Consider the following 18,447-nt stretch of genomic DNA (forward strand, 5'->3'; position numbering starts at 1 on the left):
ACTTGAAATGGAGAAAAAAGTTAGATAAGTCCAAGGCAATACTGTAGGGATGTTGAGATACAGATGGAACTGTGGGCTTGTACATCCATGCTGGAGCTCAAATTGGTCACTCCTCACTTGTCAAGTATATGAATTTGCTATGATCTATCAATTGTTCTCTTGGGTATTTCTTTGCATTAGCTGATTAACACTTTCCACTAAATACTTCTAGCTCTGCATGTTCTAGATATGTGGTAGGATTACACACCCCTCTAAAGTTGGGCGTCAAAGTATCTAACTTGCTTTGACTAACTGCAAATGGCTATGCTATGTGTTTCTGCCTCATAGCAGAAATCATGTGAGGTCATGTCTAGGGGAACTGTCTCAATCTGCACCCCTGAGTGGCTAAAGTAAGTTGGGTGCACCTGCTAATCTGAGATTAATTTGTAGTATAAGTCACAGAGTAATGTAGGATGTGCTTTTAAAAAACGGACAAAGAACATGTATTTTACAGGCTATCATAATTCCCTCAGATAGTGCAGGTAAAGATTTCAGTGCAATGCCAACACAGTAATGCTCAGTAATGCAGGTTTGCTTCTTGCTCTTCCCTTTATTCTGCCAAGATAGCAGGTATGTCCTCACCTGGATCTGCTGGGAGAAGTGAGCAATATCCTGATCTGGTTGATTTCCAGAGGCCAGCATCCGACTTTTGCTTTCCATGAACTGCTGCAGCTTGTTGGACAGCTGCTCAAACATCTCTGCCTGGGGCAGAAGCTTTTTCAGGGCATTCTCCTTTTGCTGCTGCTGAAGCTGGAGCTGCTCAAAGCGCTGGCTAACCTCTGCCAGCTTGCCCTGCAACACTGAGGCTGTGGTGCTGTCTGCTGTCTCCATGAAACGGGTCACCATCTCATGAGTGGCTTCCAAACTGCTCTTCTGCCGAGCAATGTCCTGCTTTAGCTTCTGTCATCGAGAAGAAGGTTGTCAGCTTTTTTTTTTTTTTTTTTTTTTTCTTTCCCCGAGGTAGGGTCTTACTGTAGCCCAGGCTGACCTGGAATTCACTATGGAGTCTCAGGGTGGCCTCGAACTCACGGCAATCCGCCTACATCTGCCTCCCGAGTGCTAGGATTAAAGGCGTGCACCACCATGCCCAGCTTGGTTGTCAGCTTTTGATTCACTTATCTCAAGATATCTGAGCCACAAATGAATAGTTTTCAGACAAATCTGTTCTTAGCTCCTTAAGGAGACTGGAGGACTACACCCAAGCATGTGAAATACTATATAGCTCATTCCTTTAATTTTCCATTCATTCCACTAAAATCTTGCTATCACCACTTTGTGTGGGCTCAACAGTGGTTTGGAAATTAGGGAGAAGTATCTTCTTTCCTTTTTTTTTTTTTTTAATGACCCTGGGGCTTAAACTCAGGGCCCTGTGCATATTCAACATGTGCTCTACTACTGACCTACAACCCCAGATACAGTAGTAGATTTGTCACCATCTGTAAATCTTACTAGATTCATTAAACACAAATTATTCTCCTGTTATATACCTATGGCAAATATAACTCCTGTTTTTACCTCTCAGGAAAAAAGTCTTACCACATTAATGGCCAGGGCTTCTTGGAGGACTTCTGATGAGAGTGATGATACCTGCTCCCCTTCTAAGTTTTGTTCAACTTCCTTGATAGACTGCAACAGGCCCTCCAGGCTTTCCTGGACACTCTGAGACTGGGCAATAGCCTTCTGCAGCACAGCAGAGCGTTCAGCCAAGCTACAAGACAGGTTCTGGAAGTGGTTGAATATGGAATCTGGAAAACCAAGGTCATGAGAAGAAATATACATTCATTTATTTCAGTTCACAAAAAAAGAAAGGGGGCTGGCTCAGTGATAAAGGAGTTTGCTTGCAAAGCTTGATGACATGGGTTTGATTTTGATTCCCTTGTACCCATGTAAAACAGGATACACAAAGTATCATGTGTGTCAGGAGTTCATCTGCAGAAGCAAGAAGCCCTGGTGCACCCATTCTCTCTTTCTCCTCTTGCAAGTAAATAAATAAAAACATTAATAAACAGCTGGGAGTGGTAGCGCACACCTTTAATCCCAGCACGCAAGAGGTAGGAGGATTGCCGTGAGTTCGAGGCCACCCTGAGACTACATAGTGAATTCCAGGTCAGTCTGGGATAGAGTGAGACCCTACCTCAAAAAACCAAAAAAGCAAAACAAAACAAAAAAGGAAGGTGCAGAGATACACATCTTTACTTCTAATACACAGGAGGCTGAGGCAGTAGGCTCCCGAGTATATAGCCCATTTGGTCTACTTGGTGAGTTCATGGCTAGCCTGTGATACAAAGTGAGATACTGGTCTCAAAGAGCCAAGAGGAAAAAAAAAAATGTATTTTAAAGCACACACTTGAGTGCCACAAATAGACATCAAGACAAGTAGAAGGAATCTTTTTTTTTCCCCCCTCTTTTTGTTTTTTTGAAGCAGGGTTTCACTCTAATTGAGGCTGAACTGGAACTCATTCTGTAGCTCCAGGCTGGCCTCGAACTCATGGCAATTCTCCTCCTACTGTTTCTGGAGTGCTGAGATTGAAGGTGTACACCACTGTGCCTGGAAAAAGGAATACTCTTGAAGCACATTAGTACTGAAGCCAAATTCAATTAATTATTAATTCATTTTGTTATTTAGCACACTAAGAGCCAGGAATTATGCAAGAGGCTAAAGAATCAAGATAATTAAGATAAAGTCTATCAACAAAATTAGCTGTAACTGTACAAAGCAGAGGTGAAGGGAGGAACAGCAATAAAGTCATAAGAAGTGCTATGCTTGTACTAAAAGTATGTTCTAGAGAAACCAAGAAAGAATTATCTTCTTTTTAATTTCTTTTGAGGGGCTATAGAGATGGCTTAATGGTTAAGGTGCTTGCCTGCAAAGCCTAGGGCTCCAAAACACATTCCCCAGAATCCATGTAAACCAGATGCACGTGGTAGTGCATGAATCCAGAGTTCATTTGCAGTGGCTATAGATATTTATGATACACTAATGAATTTTTGAGATATGCATATGTTATGGAATGAATCAACATTGTTTTGTTTTTTTTTTCAAGATATGGTCTCACTCTAGCTCACACTGACCTGGAATTCACTATGTAGTTTAAGAGTGGCCTTGAACTCATGGTGATCCTCCTACCTCTGCCTCCCAAGTGCTAGGATTAAAGGCGTGTGCCCCCATGCCCAGCTTTGAATTAAGTTTTTTTTAACAAATGTATTATCTCATATACTTTTGGGGTAAGAACACTTAAAATCTACTCTCTTAGAAATAATGAAGCAGCTGGGCATGGTGGCACACACCTTTAATCCCAGTACTTGGGAGGCAGAGGTAGGAGGATTGCCATGTGTTCAAGGCCACCCTCAGACAATACAGTGAATTCCAGGTCAGCCTGGGCTAGAATAAGGCCATACTTCGAAAAAAAAAAAAAAAATTACTGGTTTACTAGGAAAATGTGACTTGACAGTAGATGGTAAAGGGGCAGAAGTGAGAGCGTGAAAGTCTTTGAACAAAGCAAGGACAGAGTTCACTGGAGAGTAAGATCTTTGATGAGACCCATGTCTGTTCATGTTTGTGTTCTTAGACTATAGCTTAGCAATCCCAGATACTTGTATAAAACCACGTACTATAATATTGCAGAACAAAGGTTAATACTAGTAGTTAAGAAAGTAGAATTTATTACTACTGCTTCATACCTGTAGTTTCTTGAACATGCTTAGGGTTCAGGGCTGGCTCGCCTTCAATTTCCATAATGTCATGAGCTACTTTTTGGAGCTTTTCTACAGGTACTTGATGCTCAGCCAATTCTTCCTGTAACTGCTGCTTGTCCATGAAAAACAAAAACAAAAATAAGAACATATTAGTGAGTAATCAAAGGTAATCCTAGGAACCTAGAATTATTAAGCAGCTTTACACTTTGCCAGTTGATTTACAGCCAAAGATATTTGAGTAAAGAATTTATAGGGTTAGGGAGATGGCTCAGTTGGTAAAGTGCCACACAAGCATTGAGGACCTGAGTGTGGATCACCAGTGCCCATGTAAAAGCTGAATGTGATGGTATGTGCCTATAATCTCAGCACTGGGGAGCCAAAGAAAGAAGCATGCCTGGGGTTTGCTGGATAACTAGTCTAGCCAAATTGGTGAGCTCCAGGTTCAGCGAGACCCTGTCAAAAAAGTAAGATTGGGCTGGAGAGATGGCTTAGCGGTTAAGCGCTTGCCTGTGAAGCCTAAGGATCCCGGTTTGAGGCTCGATTCCCCAGGTCCCACGTTAGCCAGATGCACAAGAGGGCGCAAGATTCTGGAGTTCGTTTGCAGTAGCTGGAGGCCCTGGCACGCCCATTCTCTCTCTTCTCTCCCTATCTGCCTCTTTCTCTGTCACTATCAAATAAATAAAAATAAACAAAAACAATTAAAAAAAAAAAAGTAAGATTGAGGCAGGCATGGTGGCACATGCCTTTAATCCCAGCATTTGGGAGGCAAAAGTAGGAGGATCGCCGTGAGAGATTACATACTAAATCCCAGGTTAGCCTGGGCTGCAGTGAATCCCTATCTTGAAAAACTAAAAAAGAAAAAAAAAGTTAAGATTGAGGGGCTAGGGAGATGGCTCAGTGATTAAGAGTCACTTAAGCATAAGGGCCTCTCTAGTTGGAGACCAATGAGTTTGACTTTCATGTAAAAGGCTGGGCGTGGCATGCCTCCAACTCCAGTCTTGGGGTGAGGACAGAGAATGGAAAATTGCTAGGGATCACTGACTGATTGCAGCTCCAGACTGAGGAAGAAACCCCATCTCAATGAAACACGCAGATGGATAATAAGAGATGGATGGGTGGGTGGTGCACACCTTTAATCTCAGCATTCAGAAGGCAGAGGTAAAAGGATTGCTGTGAGTTCAAGGTCACCCTGAGACAACATAGTGAATTCCAGGTCAACCAGAGCTAGAGCAAAATAACCCTACCCTGAAAAAAGCCAAAAAGCGAGAAAGAGAAAGGGATGTTCTCCTTTGGCCTCGGCATGCATACATATGAAGCAGGCATCTGCACATACACATGTATACATCACAAATCATACCCATGACACCACACACATATTCTACACAAATACATGCAGAAAAATAAGGTGGAGGGTGATTTACAAAGATGCTTGATATTGACCTCTAGCACCCACATGCATGTACAAACATATGATCATGTCCACATATACAACACACTTGTATACATGGGAAAAAAATTTTTAACAAGCAGATCTCAGCCTGGAGAGATGGCTTAGTGGCTAAGTGCTTGCCTGTTTGAAGCCTAAGGACCCCAGTTTGAGGCTTGATTCCCCAGGACCCACGTTAGCCAGATGCACAAGGGCGCATGTGTCTGGAGTTTGTTTGCAGTGACTGGAGGCCTTGGCACACCCATTCTCTCTCTCTCTCTCTCTCTCTCTGTCATCTGCCTCTTTGTGTCTCTCTCAAATAAATAAATGCAAATAAACAAAATTTAAAAAAAAGAAGCAGATCCTATCCAAGGCATCCCAAATACTTCCTTTAATCTATGCTAAATACATTTAACATACACTCTAAGTCATGAAATATAAGGCCTTGCCACATAAACATGGTCTGGACGTACCTTTGTCATTGCAAGCTGCTGTTGCAGAACTCCAGGGTCAGAGGCAACAATGTCCGAGAGGAGCTTCTCCACTTTGGCCTCACAAGTCAGCATCCAGGCCTGCAGGCTATCAGCACTACTCTGGAACTGCTGGTACTGGCCTAGCAGTATGTTCAGGTGAGAGCCCAATCGTGTACACTATGGCAAAGAAAGTAAGTGTTGTGTAAGGTCAGGCCAAGCCTCCAGAACAGAACACAAAAAAAGAGACCTGGCTGCTACAGAGAACTTGTTGTAACTTAAAATAAAATACAGGCCTAATGTACAAGTTGGATCATTATTATCTGTATCACGTTGTACATCTTACCTTATTATATGCTCCCAGGAAAACTTAAGTGTGTTGCAAGACATGCTACCAACAAAATTTCAGGCATGAAATTGCAGGCAAAATTTAAGATTGAAAGGTAGACAAAGTGTTCCCTTTAGAGCAATAGAGGTGTTGTCAGAAATGTAAACAGATCTGGGCATAGTGGCACACACCTTTAAAACCAGCAGAGGCAGAGATAGGAGGATTGCTGTGAGTTCGAGGCCACCCTGAGACTACATAGTGAATTCCAAGTCAGCCTAAGCTACAGCGAGACCCTACCTTTGAAAACCAACCCCCCCCCCAAAAAAAAACAAAAAACAATGTATATAGAGGGCTAGAGTGATGGCTCACCAGTGCTTGCCTACATTGGGTTCAATTCACCAGTATCCATGTAAAGCCAGATGTATCAAGTGGTGCATGCATCTGCAATATGCAGCAGCTAGAGGCTCTGGTGTGCCCATTCATTTTCTCTCCATGCAAATATTTTTTAAAAAATAAAATTGTCTAGATTCTGAACTTTTAAAATGATTTTTATTTATTTGAGAGAGTGAGAGAGGGAAAGAGGCAGACACACAGAGAGAAAGAGAGAGAGAGAGAATGGGCATGGCAGGGTCTCTAGCCACTGCAAACAAACTCCAGGCATGTGTACCCCCTTGTGCATCTGGCCTATGTGGGTCCTGGGGGAACCAAACTGAAGTCCTTTGGCTTTGCAAGCAAACACCTTAATGGCTAAGCCATCCCTCTAGCCCTAGATTCTAAACTTTTAGAAGATATATTTTCCTTTGTTTTATTTTAGACTGGAAGATAAGGATTCACTCTAGATGTTCTATTCAGGAATAAAAACTGTAGTTTACTCAAGTTTTGCTACATTAAATCTCTTAGAAGTCTAAGATGCTGACCAAGATATAAGCAGGGAGCATTTCCACTTTCACTACTGGTATGAGACATCTTTGCAGTATTGCCAGGACCAGGTGTTAGCCCGTAGTCCCACATATTCTGTATTTCTATGTCTGCCTGTGGTCTACCCACTGTGTGTCCTATGATTTGAGTCTCAGAAATTGCCCACAGTTGTTTAATGGAGGCTGTCAAGGTCTCCCCCTTCCTTACCTTTGAGTGGAGAGCAGTGTACCTTTCTGTTGCATCCTTCAGCTTTTCCTGTACTAGGTTTCTGGTTGTTGATGGTTCTTGGCCTTCCTCAAAGCTGTTTTCTGTGTCCAAGACTTTTTGTCCTGAGATAGTCACAAATCTCAAGTCTCCTTTGTGGGAAATAACATCCTCTGAGAAGCTTCCCTGGCGCTTTAGCAAGGAGTACAGGGCTTCAGGACTGCTGCTTCCCTTATGCATGCTCTCCAGCTCTTTCTCAGATCGTTCGAGCCAGCTTTCAAACTCCCTGTGGTCTTGCAGGAACTTCTGTAGCTCATCCCTGAGTGTCTGCACGTGCTTCAGCTCTGCCTCTGACTGGGCTAGGGAAGCTGCATATTGCTCCTTAAGCTCTCCTAGCTTGTCTTGTAGCACTTGTCGTTCTTTAGGTATGAGATTATGGCCAAGCTGGTCCAGGAAGGTCTGAGCTGACTGGGTGGCCACAATGAAATTTTGCTGCTGAGATAGCAATTCCTGGTGACGTGCCTGGTGGATAAACCCCGCCCCCCAAACAAAGACTGTCAGTAAGAAAACCTGAGGCAGAATATTGTTCAGTTAGTTTCAGCCTATACCAAAAGTATCTTGAAAGTCTCAGTTTGTCATCAGAAAAGCTAAAGTGACAAATCTTGCTCAACTAGATGGAAAGGGGAGTATTTCAGCTTTCCTAGATGTGTTCATTCTCATCTTCATCCCATCCAATCCCTGCTTGAGTAAGGCAATGTCCATCCTGGAGTGCAGATGCTACTTGCTTAGTCTGCTTGTAGACAACAAAGGGTGTCTGGTGATAGCAGAACTGTCTCTGCTCTAAGCTGTTTTAAGACTACCAGGCTTTTGGGAGAAATACTACAGTGAATCTGCTAAGTACAGAGGTGGCATGCAAGGTGTAGATAATAACTGGGCAATGGCCCAATCAGGCTTGAAAAAATTCTTGACAAACCAAAATTTTCTATTTCATAGGTACACTACTAACATATGGGAAGTGAAGCCCTACCTCAAATAAATAAATAAATAAATAAATAAATAAATAAATAAATAAAAAGTAAAAATATGTGAAGTGTTCTATAGGTGTCTTAATTATATAATCTTCTTTTAATCATTCATTATAATGGACTTGCACATACTGGTTAATGTCTCAGGAGATGGTTTGTCTCACTGGTTTTCTATTTAATTTCCAGTATCTGTCATATAGCAAGTACTAAGTAGTTGCTGAATGAATAAATGGGTAGAGATATAGGTTAAGAAATGGTTTCTGGCCAGGTGTGTTGGTGCATACCTTTAATCTCAGCACTTGGAAGGCAGAGGTAGGAGGATCGCCATGAGTCTGAGGCCACCCTGAGATGACATAGTGAATTTCAGGTCAGCCTGAGCTAAAGTGAGACCCTACCTCAAAAAAAAAAAAAAAAAAAAAAAAAAAAAAATGGTTTCTGCTTTTAAGCCTGGTGTCTTGAAGGCAATACAGAATGAGGAATGCTACAATGAAAAAAGGAAATGCTAACTTGGGGCAGTAGTGAAGAAGTGCTTTTTAGAGGAAATAAAATCTAAGCTGAAGTAAAAGAATCAATTGAAAAATTAACCAGGTGCAGGTGTCTCATTATTTTCTGAACTGGAGAGGCAAGAAAACTTCAAGAGCACAGAGAGGTTAAGGAGAGTGACTGCAGAGTGCAGTCAATGAACTAAAAGCAATCAGAAGAAGCTGGAGACCCAGGAGCAAAGGAAAATGAATGATGAGGTCAAACAAGTAGAAGTGAATCCTGGGAGTGGGTGTCAGGAGAGACAGTAAGCTACATGAAGAGTCTGCACTTAATCTTGAGAGTAAAAGAACTAAGCAGGGATAAATTAATTTAGAAAGTTCACTTAGCAGTGTAGGGAATGGTATAAAGACAAGAGGGAAGGAGACTAGCAGAACCTACATAAATAATAAGACAAATGAAACTGACAGTGGTGGCTGTGGTTTGATTGTAAAATGTCCCATAGACTCATGTGTTTGAACACCTGTTTCCCAGCCAGTGGCATTTTCTGGAAAGGCTGTGAAACCTTTATGGGGTACAACCTTGCTGAAGAGTGGGTCCCTGGGTGTAGGCCTTGAGATTTTATATCTTGGTCCCATGTCCTGTTCATTGCGTTTTTTCACTGTTCAAAGCTATGTGATCAGCTGGCTTCTTGCTCCTGCCACTGTGCCTTCCCTGCAATAAGGGACTGTACCTCTGGAACTATAAGTTAAAATAAACTCCTTTCTAAAGTTTCTTCTGGTCGAGTATTTGGTCATAGCATCAATATCTCAGTGGAGATGAAGCACTGTGGATAACTTTCAAAGAAACATGTGATCTGATGACTGACTCAATATGGGAAAGCAATGGAGTGAAAGGAATCTAGGCTGGTGCTTAATTTGGGAAGTTAAGTGGGAATACAAAAAGAAGTTTGAAGGCTAGAGAACTGGCTTCGTGGTTAAGGCTCTTGCCTGCGAAGCCTAAGGACCCATGTTTGACTCTCCAGATCCCACATAAGCCAGATGCACAAGCTGATGTAAGCATGCAAGGTCGCACATGCATACAAGGTGGCACATACATCTGGAGTTCAACTGCAGTGGCTAGATGACCTGGTGTACCAATTTGCTCTCTCTTTCTCTCATAAAAAAATTAAAAAAATAAAGAAAGAAAGAAATTAGAGGGGGGGGGCTGTGTGTTGTAGGAAGGGGAAGGGAGGGATTTATTGTCAGGTTGAAGTACAAACGGTTCCCAGGTACAGAGAGGCAGATGGATTTATACACTGCTGTGAAGCTCAAGAATGGGGTCAAAGCTGGAGAGAAACACATGCATGGACTCTGTTAGTACAATTGGCAACTGAGATACTGTAAGTGGGATAAGGTTATCCAAGGAAAGTGTATTCTAAAAGGTGAGAAGAGGACCTAGAATAGCCCTGGAAGCATAACATTATCTCACAGATGGGGCCAACATGGACACTGGGGGATGATTAGCGCAGAGTAGGACATTGGAAACTAAGAGCAAAAAAGTATCTCAAAAGGAACATCAGAGAGGTCCAAGATAATAAAGGAAAACACAAACTGAAAAATGTTCACTGGACTTGGGAGCAAGGAGACTATGGTGTCTTGCCTGGACTAAGAGGTTCCTTCAGCATAGCAAGGAAAAGCTAACATCCTTACCTTCATCACCTCACACTGCCTGTCCAGTTTCTCTGAGGCCTGGTTCACCTTCACATGACTATCAGTAGCATCCAAAGCTCCTTTCTCCACACTAGCTCTAGAGAATTGCTCCATTCCTGGAAGGCTGGTCTGTGGCTGTTCACCAGATGAGCCCACAGAAGTCACCCAGTCCAAGAGCGCATCAATCTTCCTCCTGTTCTCTGTCAACTCCTTTGCTGCTTTACTCTGAAAGCCAGAGGTAGTCCTGTGAGAACTCCTTAAGACACTCAAGTATAAATCCAGTTTGAAGAAAAAGGGGGAGGGGAGAGAGGGGCTTTAAGTTAAAGAGAAAGTGATTCTCTCTTCTAGGTATAATCTTCTCAAACAAAAAAGAATTATTATCTTCTAAAATCTGTTGAAAATACTCAAAACAAATTCTCAATTTCATCAATCTCACTGTTTAAAGAAGAGGAGGAAGAGGGAGAAGAGGAAGAGGGGTAGGAAGAGGAAAAAAAAAACAATACAGGCACATTTCTGGATCTAAGAAGGTCCTCCCAAGTTAGTATGGTTTCATAGAACCCTTTATATGCAGAGGTAATACACAGGTCAGGCACAGAAAAAATAACAGTTACAATCAATATCTAGCTGTACTTCCCTGAAGGAAAAACAGACTGCTCATTCTTACTTCAGCTGAACAGAACACTTAGTTCTTAAACTTGTCTCTCAAGTTCTATTTACTAGCTCCTTAAGTATTTTAATTAAATAAGTTATGCCAAGTTATACACTCATATATTTCAAAATTCATCTTCAGACAGCTTATTTTTCTTTTCTATATTTACCATCTCCCTCATTAGTGTTCAGGGCTGGACAAAGGATTCAATTCAATCTGCCAGTTTTACTCAGCAGTAAAACCATTCAAGATTTCACCTCCTCATTGGTTTTTCCACAAGTCACACTGTTACTACGTAGAGGCTGCCTGGAGATGTAGCTGGTGGCTCACGACTCTGCAATATTTTTCTCAGACACTTTTATACAACCAGCCTTGATGTCTGTGTGCTTTTCCTCCCCAAGATGACACACTACCTAAGTTCTTTCAATTAGCCAAAGTAATAATTACACAGATAGCAAGTGTTACTTTAGTTCTTGGCAAAATACACATTTTATCAACAACTCTTGATCTAAAGTCCCTTCTCGATATTTCTTGTAACACAAAAGATTGACTCACAGACCTGCTCCTGAAGCAGACCTTTTTTATTATTCTGTGGTCTCTAAAGGGTAGTTCTCCTTTACTTTTTGTGTACGCAACAAAATTTTTGCCTTGGAAAACCATCAAGGATAGCAGTTGGACTACCTTTTCAGTCTCCTGCTGTAAAGCTGAGGTCACCTCTTCCTCTAGCTCCTTCTGGGCCACCCGTGTCCGTTCCTGAAGAGTCTCATATTGCTCCTTAGCCTGGTGAAGTTTTGCTTGAAGATCTGTCAATTCCTGGGGGCTCAGCTTGGTCTGGTTCTCTTCTAGAAATCCCTCGATGTCTTTCACAGCAGTAGAAAATGAGGTGGCATGATTCTGAATGTCATCCTGTAAATCCTTAACACATGAAAACAGTAATGGTACTTTTCATCTTTCACACTTTTAAGTCCTCTAACAGTATAAGGCTAGGATGGCATAAAAGCATATAGTCACTAACTATATTAGAAAAATCATTTATGGGCTGGAGAGATGGCTTACTGGTTAAGGTGCTTGCCTGTGAAGCCAAAGGATCTAGGTTCGATTCACCAACACCCATGTTAGCCAGATGCACAAAGTAGCACATGCATCTGGAGTTCATTTGTAGTGACTGAAGGCCCTGGCATACCTATCCTTTCTCTTTCTCTCATAACTAAATAAGAAGAATTTTTTTAAAGAAAATAAATCATTTAGTGAAGGTGTTTACTTGAATGCAATAAAAATAAAAAATATTTAATTTTCGCAGCAGGTATCAATGCAAAGAAAAGAAGACTGCATACAAGCATGTTGAATAGCAAAGATTTTCATTTGATGCTGTTATCTGCAAAGAGATTGTCCTTTTCTGTTTTGTTTTTCTTCAAGGTAGGGTCTTGCTCTAAGCTAGGCTGGCCTAGAATTCACTATGTAGTCCCAGGCTAGCCTCTGCTTCCTGAGTGCTGAGATTAAAAATGTGTGCCACCTTACCTGGCAGTTTTTTTTTTCTTCAGTTTTTAAAAATTATTTCTTTATTTGCAAGCAGAGAGAGAGAAAAGAGACACAGAGAAAATGGGCATGCCAAGGCCTCCAACTGCTGCAAAGAAACTCCAGATGCATGCACCACTGTTCATCTGGCTTTACATGGGCATTTGGGAATTGAACCTGGGTCACAAGAACCTTAACCACTAAATCATCTCTCCAGCCTCAGTTATACATAAAATTCATATGCATATGAAAGCATTGACAGCATTATTCTAGCAGAGCTGAGGAATGTTGGTCTTTTATACAGTAGTCTACTCCTTCCCCATGGTTTTATTTTCTAAGGTTTTAGTTTTCCATGACCAACTGTAAATTCAAAATATTAAATGAAAAAACAAATAATATATATGTTGAATGAAAAATTCCAGAAATAAACAATTCATAAGTTTCAAACTGTGCACCATTCTGAATCATGTGATGAAACCTCACTCCATCTTGATCTGTCCATCCTGTTATGTGAAGGGTTCTTAGTCTAGTATATCCATGCTGTTTATGTTACCTACCTATTAGCTAGTCACGCAGTGGCTGCCTTGGGCATCAGATTTCCTGTTGTGGTATCATAGTGCTCATATTCCAAGAAGCCTTATATTACATAATAATAGTCTGAAAGCAAAATAGTAACTACCTTTTTAACAGCATAGTGTTATAATTGTTGTATATGTAGTTATAGATGCAAATCTCCCACTGTGCATGTACAAGAATACATAGTATGTAGGGTTCACTACTATTTGCTTTCAGGCATTGACTGGGAGTCTTAGAAGGTATTAACTTACGCCTTTAAGTCTTGGCAAACAAGAGTGACATGGGTGGCATTTTGTGCATCTATCTGGCTTTATGTGAGTACTGGGGAATCAAACCCAAGTCATTAGGCTTTGCAAGCAAATACCTTAACCACTGAGCCATCTCTCCAGTCCTTCTACCTTTTTGACACAAGGTCTTTAAGTGAACCTGGAGCTCACTAATTTGGCTAAACTTATGAGCCAACAGGTCCTAGGCATTTTCTTATGTCTGCCTCCCCAGCATAGGGATTCCTGGCATATATGTGTGTGTGTGTTTACCAAGGTAGGGTTTCACTTTAGCTCAGGCTAACCTGGAATTAACTATGTAGTCTCAGGACGGCCTCAAACTTGTGGTCATCCTCCTACACCTCTGCCTCCCAGGTGCTAGGATTAAAGGCATGCACCACCACGCCTGGCCTCATGCCCAATTTTTAAATGGGGTGCTTGAGTTCCAAACTCAAGTAGTCAAGGCTAGTGTTGCTCTTTACCTACTAAGCCTCCTTGCTATCCCCCTTTCTTTAAGTTCTTGAATATGTTGGGCCAAATCCCATTCCTATCAAAAGACTGTGCATGAACCTCTCTACCTGTTATAGTTTCTTCTTCTAGCTCCATCAAGCACTCTAGACTAGAACGTGTCTTGCTGGTGTAAGTTTTCATATAACTTTACCTTATAGATGGAATAATTAATCATCAGACGTTCCCATCTGTTATCATCTGTGTACTTTGTCTTCTCTACCAGACTGTAAGCTGCATGAGGCAGGAATGACTGACTACTATGGATGATGGCACAAAGCACTTAGCAGACAGCCTTTATAACCATTTATTGAAGGGAAGAAAATAATAGGTTAATTCACACTTACCTTCAAGTCACTTTGGTTCTTCTGCAAAGCAGAAAGATCTTGCTGGGAGGCTCTGCCCTGGTGGCTCACCAGTGCTTGTTCTGCCTGTCCCACCCAGTTGCAAAGATCTTCCAGTTTCTGATAACAGGTATTTTGTTGTTTCTGCAGAGTCTAATTAAAATGCAAAGGAGTCAAGAGACAAACAATCACTCTCATTTTAAAAGACATGACACTCTGAAAAATAAAACAGAAATATTATATTGCCAAGATGGAAAAGTTTACAGAAACCTAGGATAGAAAAAGGCACAGAAATCACATTCGGAAACTCCCCTCATCTGGGAAGTCTATTAAGCTGGGGTGGCAGGTGAGACAATAATCAGGGGTAGTTTAGGAGAGATGATCCTAGTTGGTTTGAGTTTGAGAAGCTCCTTTGTCAAAGACTTCTAGTATTATTTTTAGAATTGGAGAACACTGAAAACCACATGATAATGGCGATGATAATAAATTTGTGGTTCTGACAAATTCTTCCCCAGAACAGAGTACTTTGTTACATATGCAGTCAAAATATGGAAAGAACGGAATTGTCAAAGAAAGTCAAGGGTCTGGATAACTGATAAGCTGAGCTTCTTAATAATTGAGCTGACTTCACAGATTGAATGTCCCACAGCTGTAGAGAACCATGAAATAGAGTGACCACATGCCAGGCATCAGGAAAGTGGTTTGACTATTTCGAGAAGAAAACCACCCAAGAACAGCAACTGGCTCAGTCATTTGGGTATCTATACTGATAACACAGGAAAAGCCAGGCCCAAGGAGAGAGAAGGAATATGTTTCTGTGCCTGATCCTTTCCTTGGCTCTCAGCTCATTTGCATGACAACAAAGCACCTGACTGAGCAGTAATTGAGCATGATGTGTTCGCCTGACCATCCTTCTAAAACCATTTTCCACCAGATTCTGCCTTCTGATGGCATTTTAGTCACCCGCACTTACAAACAGGTGCCCAGACTGGCCCTCTCTCCCCTCTTTAGGAAAAATAGAAGGGCACTGGAAGAGAACTCCTAAGAGCTCTTCAGCTGTAAAACAGGATCTTCATAGGTTAGGATGGGTGCAGACTGAATCTGAAAAAAGCAAAGCAAACAAGTTAACACACAGACATATGCACATTCAGAGCAAATACAGAGAGAAGCAAAGCATTTCTGACAGTAACAAGGTTAATGTGAAATTAATTTCATGCTCAGGAAGAATGTTCACATGCAGTTCTACCACCAGATGCAACTCACAGGAACACCCTGGATCTGGCCTTGTCCTAAGATGGACCAGAACCACTTGCCTCTTTAATTATCCACAGGCTATACTACACTATGTGAGTTACTGGGTGAGAGCATTGCACACACTCAGGAGTGGAAAATATTGCATTAGGATTTCATTTCAATTTCAATAAAATTTAAATAATTATACAGAAGAGGGGAGGTGCATACATGACCCTTACTAATCTAATTTTTTTTGGGGGGGGTTCGAGGTAGGGTCTCATTCTAGCTCAAGCTGACCTGGATGGAATTCATCTGTAGTCTCAGGGTGGCCTTGAACTCACTGTGATCCTCCTACCTCTGTCTCCTGAGCGCTGGGATTAAAAGTGTGCACCACCACGCCCAGCTACTAATTTAATTTTTTAACTCTCATTCAAAAGTGCAATTATACTTTGCATAATAAGTTTGTTGGTGACAATGACAATTCTATTATCTTCCTGGTATATAACAACTTCTTCAAACAGAAGAAATAACACCATTGTCACTTAAGATAACCTACGGTTATAATGTTTCTATTAATTGTATTGAGTTTGGGTTTTATAAGAAGAGAGTGAATATGAAGAGAGATAGTGTAATAGTTTATTTTTTTTTTATTTTAAACAGAAAAACTCCAGACACATGTGCCACCTTGTGCATCTGGCTCATGCGGGTCCTGGAGAATTAAACCTGAGTCCTTTGGCTTTGCAGGCAAGTGCCTTAACTGCTACGCCATCCCCTCCAGCCCCAGTTTGCTTACTTTTTTGGAGGAGAGTTCAAAGTAGGGTCTTTCTCTGGGCCAGACTGACCTGGAATTCACTCAGGCTGGTGTCAAACTCATGGTGCTCCTCCTACCTTTTGCCGCCTCAGTACTGAGATTAAGGTGTATGCCACAATGCCAGTCAGTTTTACTTATTTATTTTAAAGTTTCTGAACTGCTTTTATTTATTGTTTTCTATGATAGCAAACTGGGCACACAACATGAAGAAAGGTGCTAGATAATAACAAAAATGATCATAATAATTTAAAAATTGCTATAACTATTATTCTGATTAAAAATTTTGTTAGCTGTTTTAAAGATTGTCAAGGAATCTTATTGTAAATCATTTGAAAAGTCTCAGAATAAAACTGATTTTCAGAACTGTTCTCAAGAGCTCAGAGTAACCAGATGTTCTTCACAGCCCTCAAATGAATGCTAAAGAAGAAATAACAGGAAGAAAGAACTAGCTATAATTTTCATTTTCAAGTCAAAATAATGAGTTGCAGTAAGAGACTCTTGCTAAAATGAAAACACTTGCACATGCAGTCACATATAACATACATATTCTAAAGGGGAAAGTGGGGGGGGAGGGAGGGAATTAACATGGGATTTTTTTTAATAATCATGGAAAATGCTAATAAAAATTAAAAAAAATTAAAAAAGGAAAAAAAGAAAAAAGAAAAAAGAAAAAAAAAAGAAAAGCAGCTGGGCAAAGCTGCCTCCTGTATTGGAGCCACATCGGCCTGTGAAATTTAAAAACTGGAAAACTCAGGTTCCAGGTAGCATGACACCTGGATCCTGGATGGTAACTTAAAAAAAAAAAAAAAAAAAAGCAGAGGGCATCTCACAAGACAAACTGAGCTCACTTGCTGGTTCAGTCTAACCTTAACCTGGGCTTCCAGCTGGATGTGTTGAAGATGGCCCTGCAAGGCATCCATCTGAGCAGCAATGTGTTCCACAAGATCCTGGAAGGACCTCTGCAGGTCACTCAGAAACCTCAGCATCTGTCGATTGTGCTGAGGGGACAAGTCTTCTGTATGCTCGGAGATAAAGACCTGAATATCAAAAGTAAGAGCATCCAGCTGAGATTTCCTTTCCACTGTGGACTGTTTCATATCCTAAAGCAAGTAGAGAAAGAGGGAAAAAAAAGAAATAAAACTTTTATTTCTTTACTTGTGAAAAGGCTTTTGGTTCTAATAAAAGAATGAAGAGAACCAAAGGTTAAAATTTCCTGTGTTTTTATTATTGGCAGTGATTGGTTGAGAGCCAAAAGAGCCTTGAGAATCTCTCTCATCTTTAGGACTTTACAATTTTCAAGGAGGAGTTTTCACTCTAGTTCAGGCTGACCTGGATCTCACTCTGTAGCACCACACTGGTGTCAAACTCACAGGGATCCTCCTATCTCCACCTCCCAGTGCTGGGATTAAAGGCGTGTGCCACCATGCCTGGCTAATACGCATAATTATTATTACTTTTTTATAATTCTGGGGACTGAATCTAAGGCTGCATTTGCTAGGTAAACACTCTACTATTGAGCTAACCCTAGCCCTTTTTGTTGTGTTTAAGACAGGATCTAATAAGCTGCTCAGGCTGGCCTTGAACTTTCTATTCTCTTGTCTTCACTTCCCATAAAGCTGGGATTACAGGCCCATGACACTAGTGAATTTTAAAATTTTTTTCTTAATTTGGTTATTGAAAGTGTTGCACATACTTCTGTTTTTTCAAGGTAGGGTCTCACTCTAGCTCGGGTTGACCTGGAATTCACTATGTAGTCTAAGGGTGACCTCAAACTCATAGCAATCCACCTACCTCTGCCTCCTGAGTGCTGGGATTAAAGGTGTGTACCATCATACCCAGTTCTCTCTGTTGTTACTGTTTGGACAGGGACTCATATAGCTTAGTCTAGTTTCAAACTTGCTATGTAGCTGATGCAGGCCTTAAACTCTTAATCCTCCTGCCTCCACCTTCAAGTATTGGGATCACAAGTATGCACTGCTGTCTTAATACTCTGTATTTACAAATTTCCATATGCCATAGGAATTATTTTCCCAATTTCTTTAACATATTGAAATTTTTTTTTAATATTTTATTTATTTATTTGAGAGCGACAGACACAGAGAGAAAGACAGATAGAGGGAGAGAGAGAGAATGGGCGCGCCAGGGCTTCCAGCCTCTGCAAACGAACTCCAGACACGTGTGCCCCCTTGTGCATCTGGCTAACGTGGGACCTGGGGAATCGAGCCTCGAACCGGGGTCCTTAGGCTTCACAGGCGAGCGTTTAACGGCTAAA

At 41.2% G+C, this 18,447-nt stretch overlaps 1 protein-coding gene across 15 annotated transcripts in view; it reads right to left on the reverse strand.

Moving 5' to 3' along the window:
• The window catches only part of Macf1 (microtubule actin crosslinking factor 1), a 436,027-nt gene that overhangs the window by 133,377 nt on the left and 284,203 nt on the right, over window positions 1-18,447 (reverse strand). For 11 of the 15 annotated variants that reach the window (XM_045149524.1, XM_045149532.1, XM_045149533.1 and 8 more), the window contains 9 exons: window positions 17,042-17,275; window positions 14,135-14,284; window positions 11,608-11,841; window positions 10,278-10,502; window positions 7,085-7,603; window positions 5,635-5,811; window positions 3,721-3,844; window positions 1,576-1,784; window positions 622-939 (listed from right to left, as the gene is read on the reverse strand). In XM_045149524.1, the coding sequence (XP_045005459.1) occupies window positions 622-939; window positions 1,576-1,784; window positions 3,721-3,844; window positions 5,635-5,811; window positions 7,085-7,603; window positions 10,278-10,502; window positions 11,608-11,841; window positions 14,135-14,284; window positions 17,042-17,275 (2,190 nt within the window). The remainder of the gene's footprint in view (window positions 1-621; window positions 940-1,575; window positions 1,785-3,720; window positions 3,845-5,634; window positions 5,812-7,084; window positions 7,604-10,277; window positions 10,503-11,607; window positions 11,842-14,134; window positions 14,285-17,041; window positions 17,276-18,447) is intronic. The other 4 variants (XM_045149529.1, XM_045149530.1, XM_045149528.1 and 1 more) reach the window with 1 other exon arrangement.

This window comes from Jaculus jaculus, chromosome 5 (assembly GCF_020740685.1).
Source record: "Jaculus jaculus isolate mJacJac1 chromosome 5, mJacJac1.mat.Y.cur, whole genome shotgun sequence".
NCBI classification, from domain to species: Eukaryota; Metazoa; Chordata; class Mammalia; order Rodentia; family Dipodidae; genus Jaculus; species Jaculus jaculus.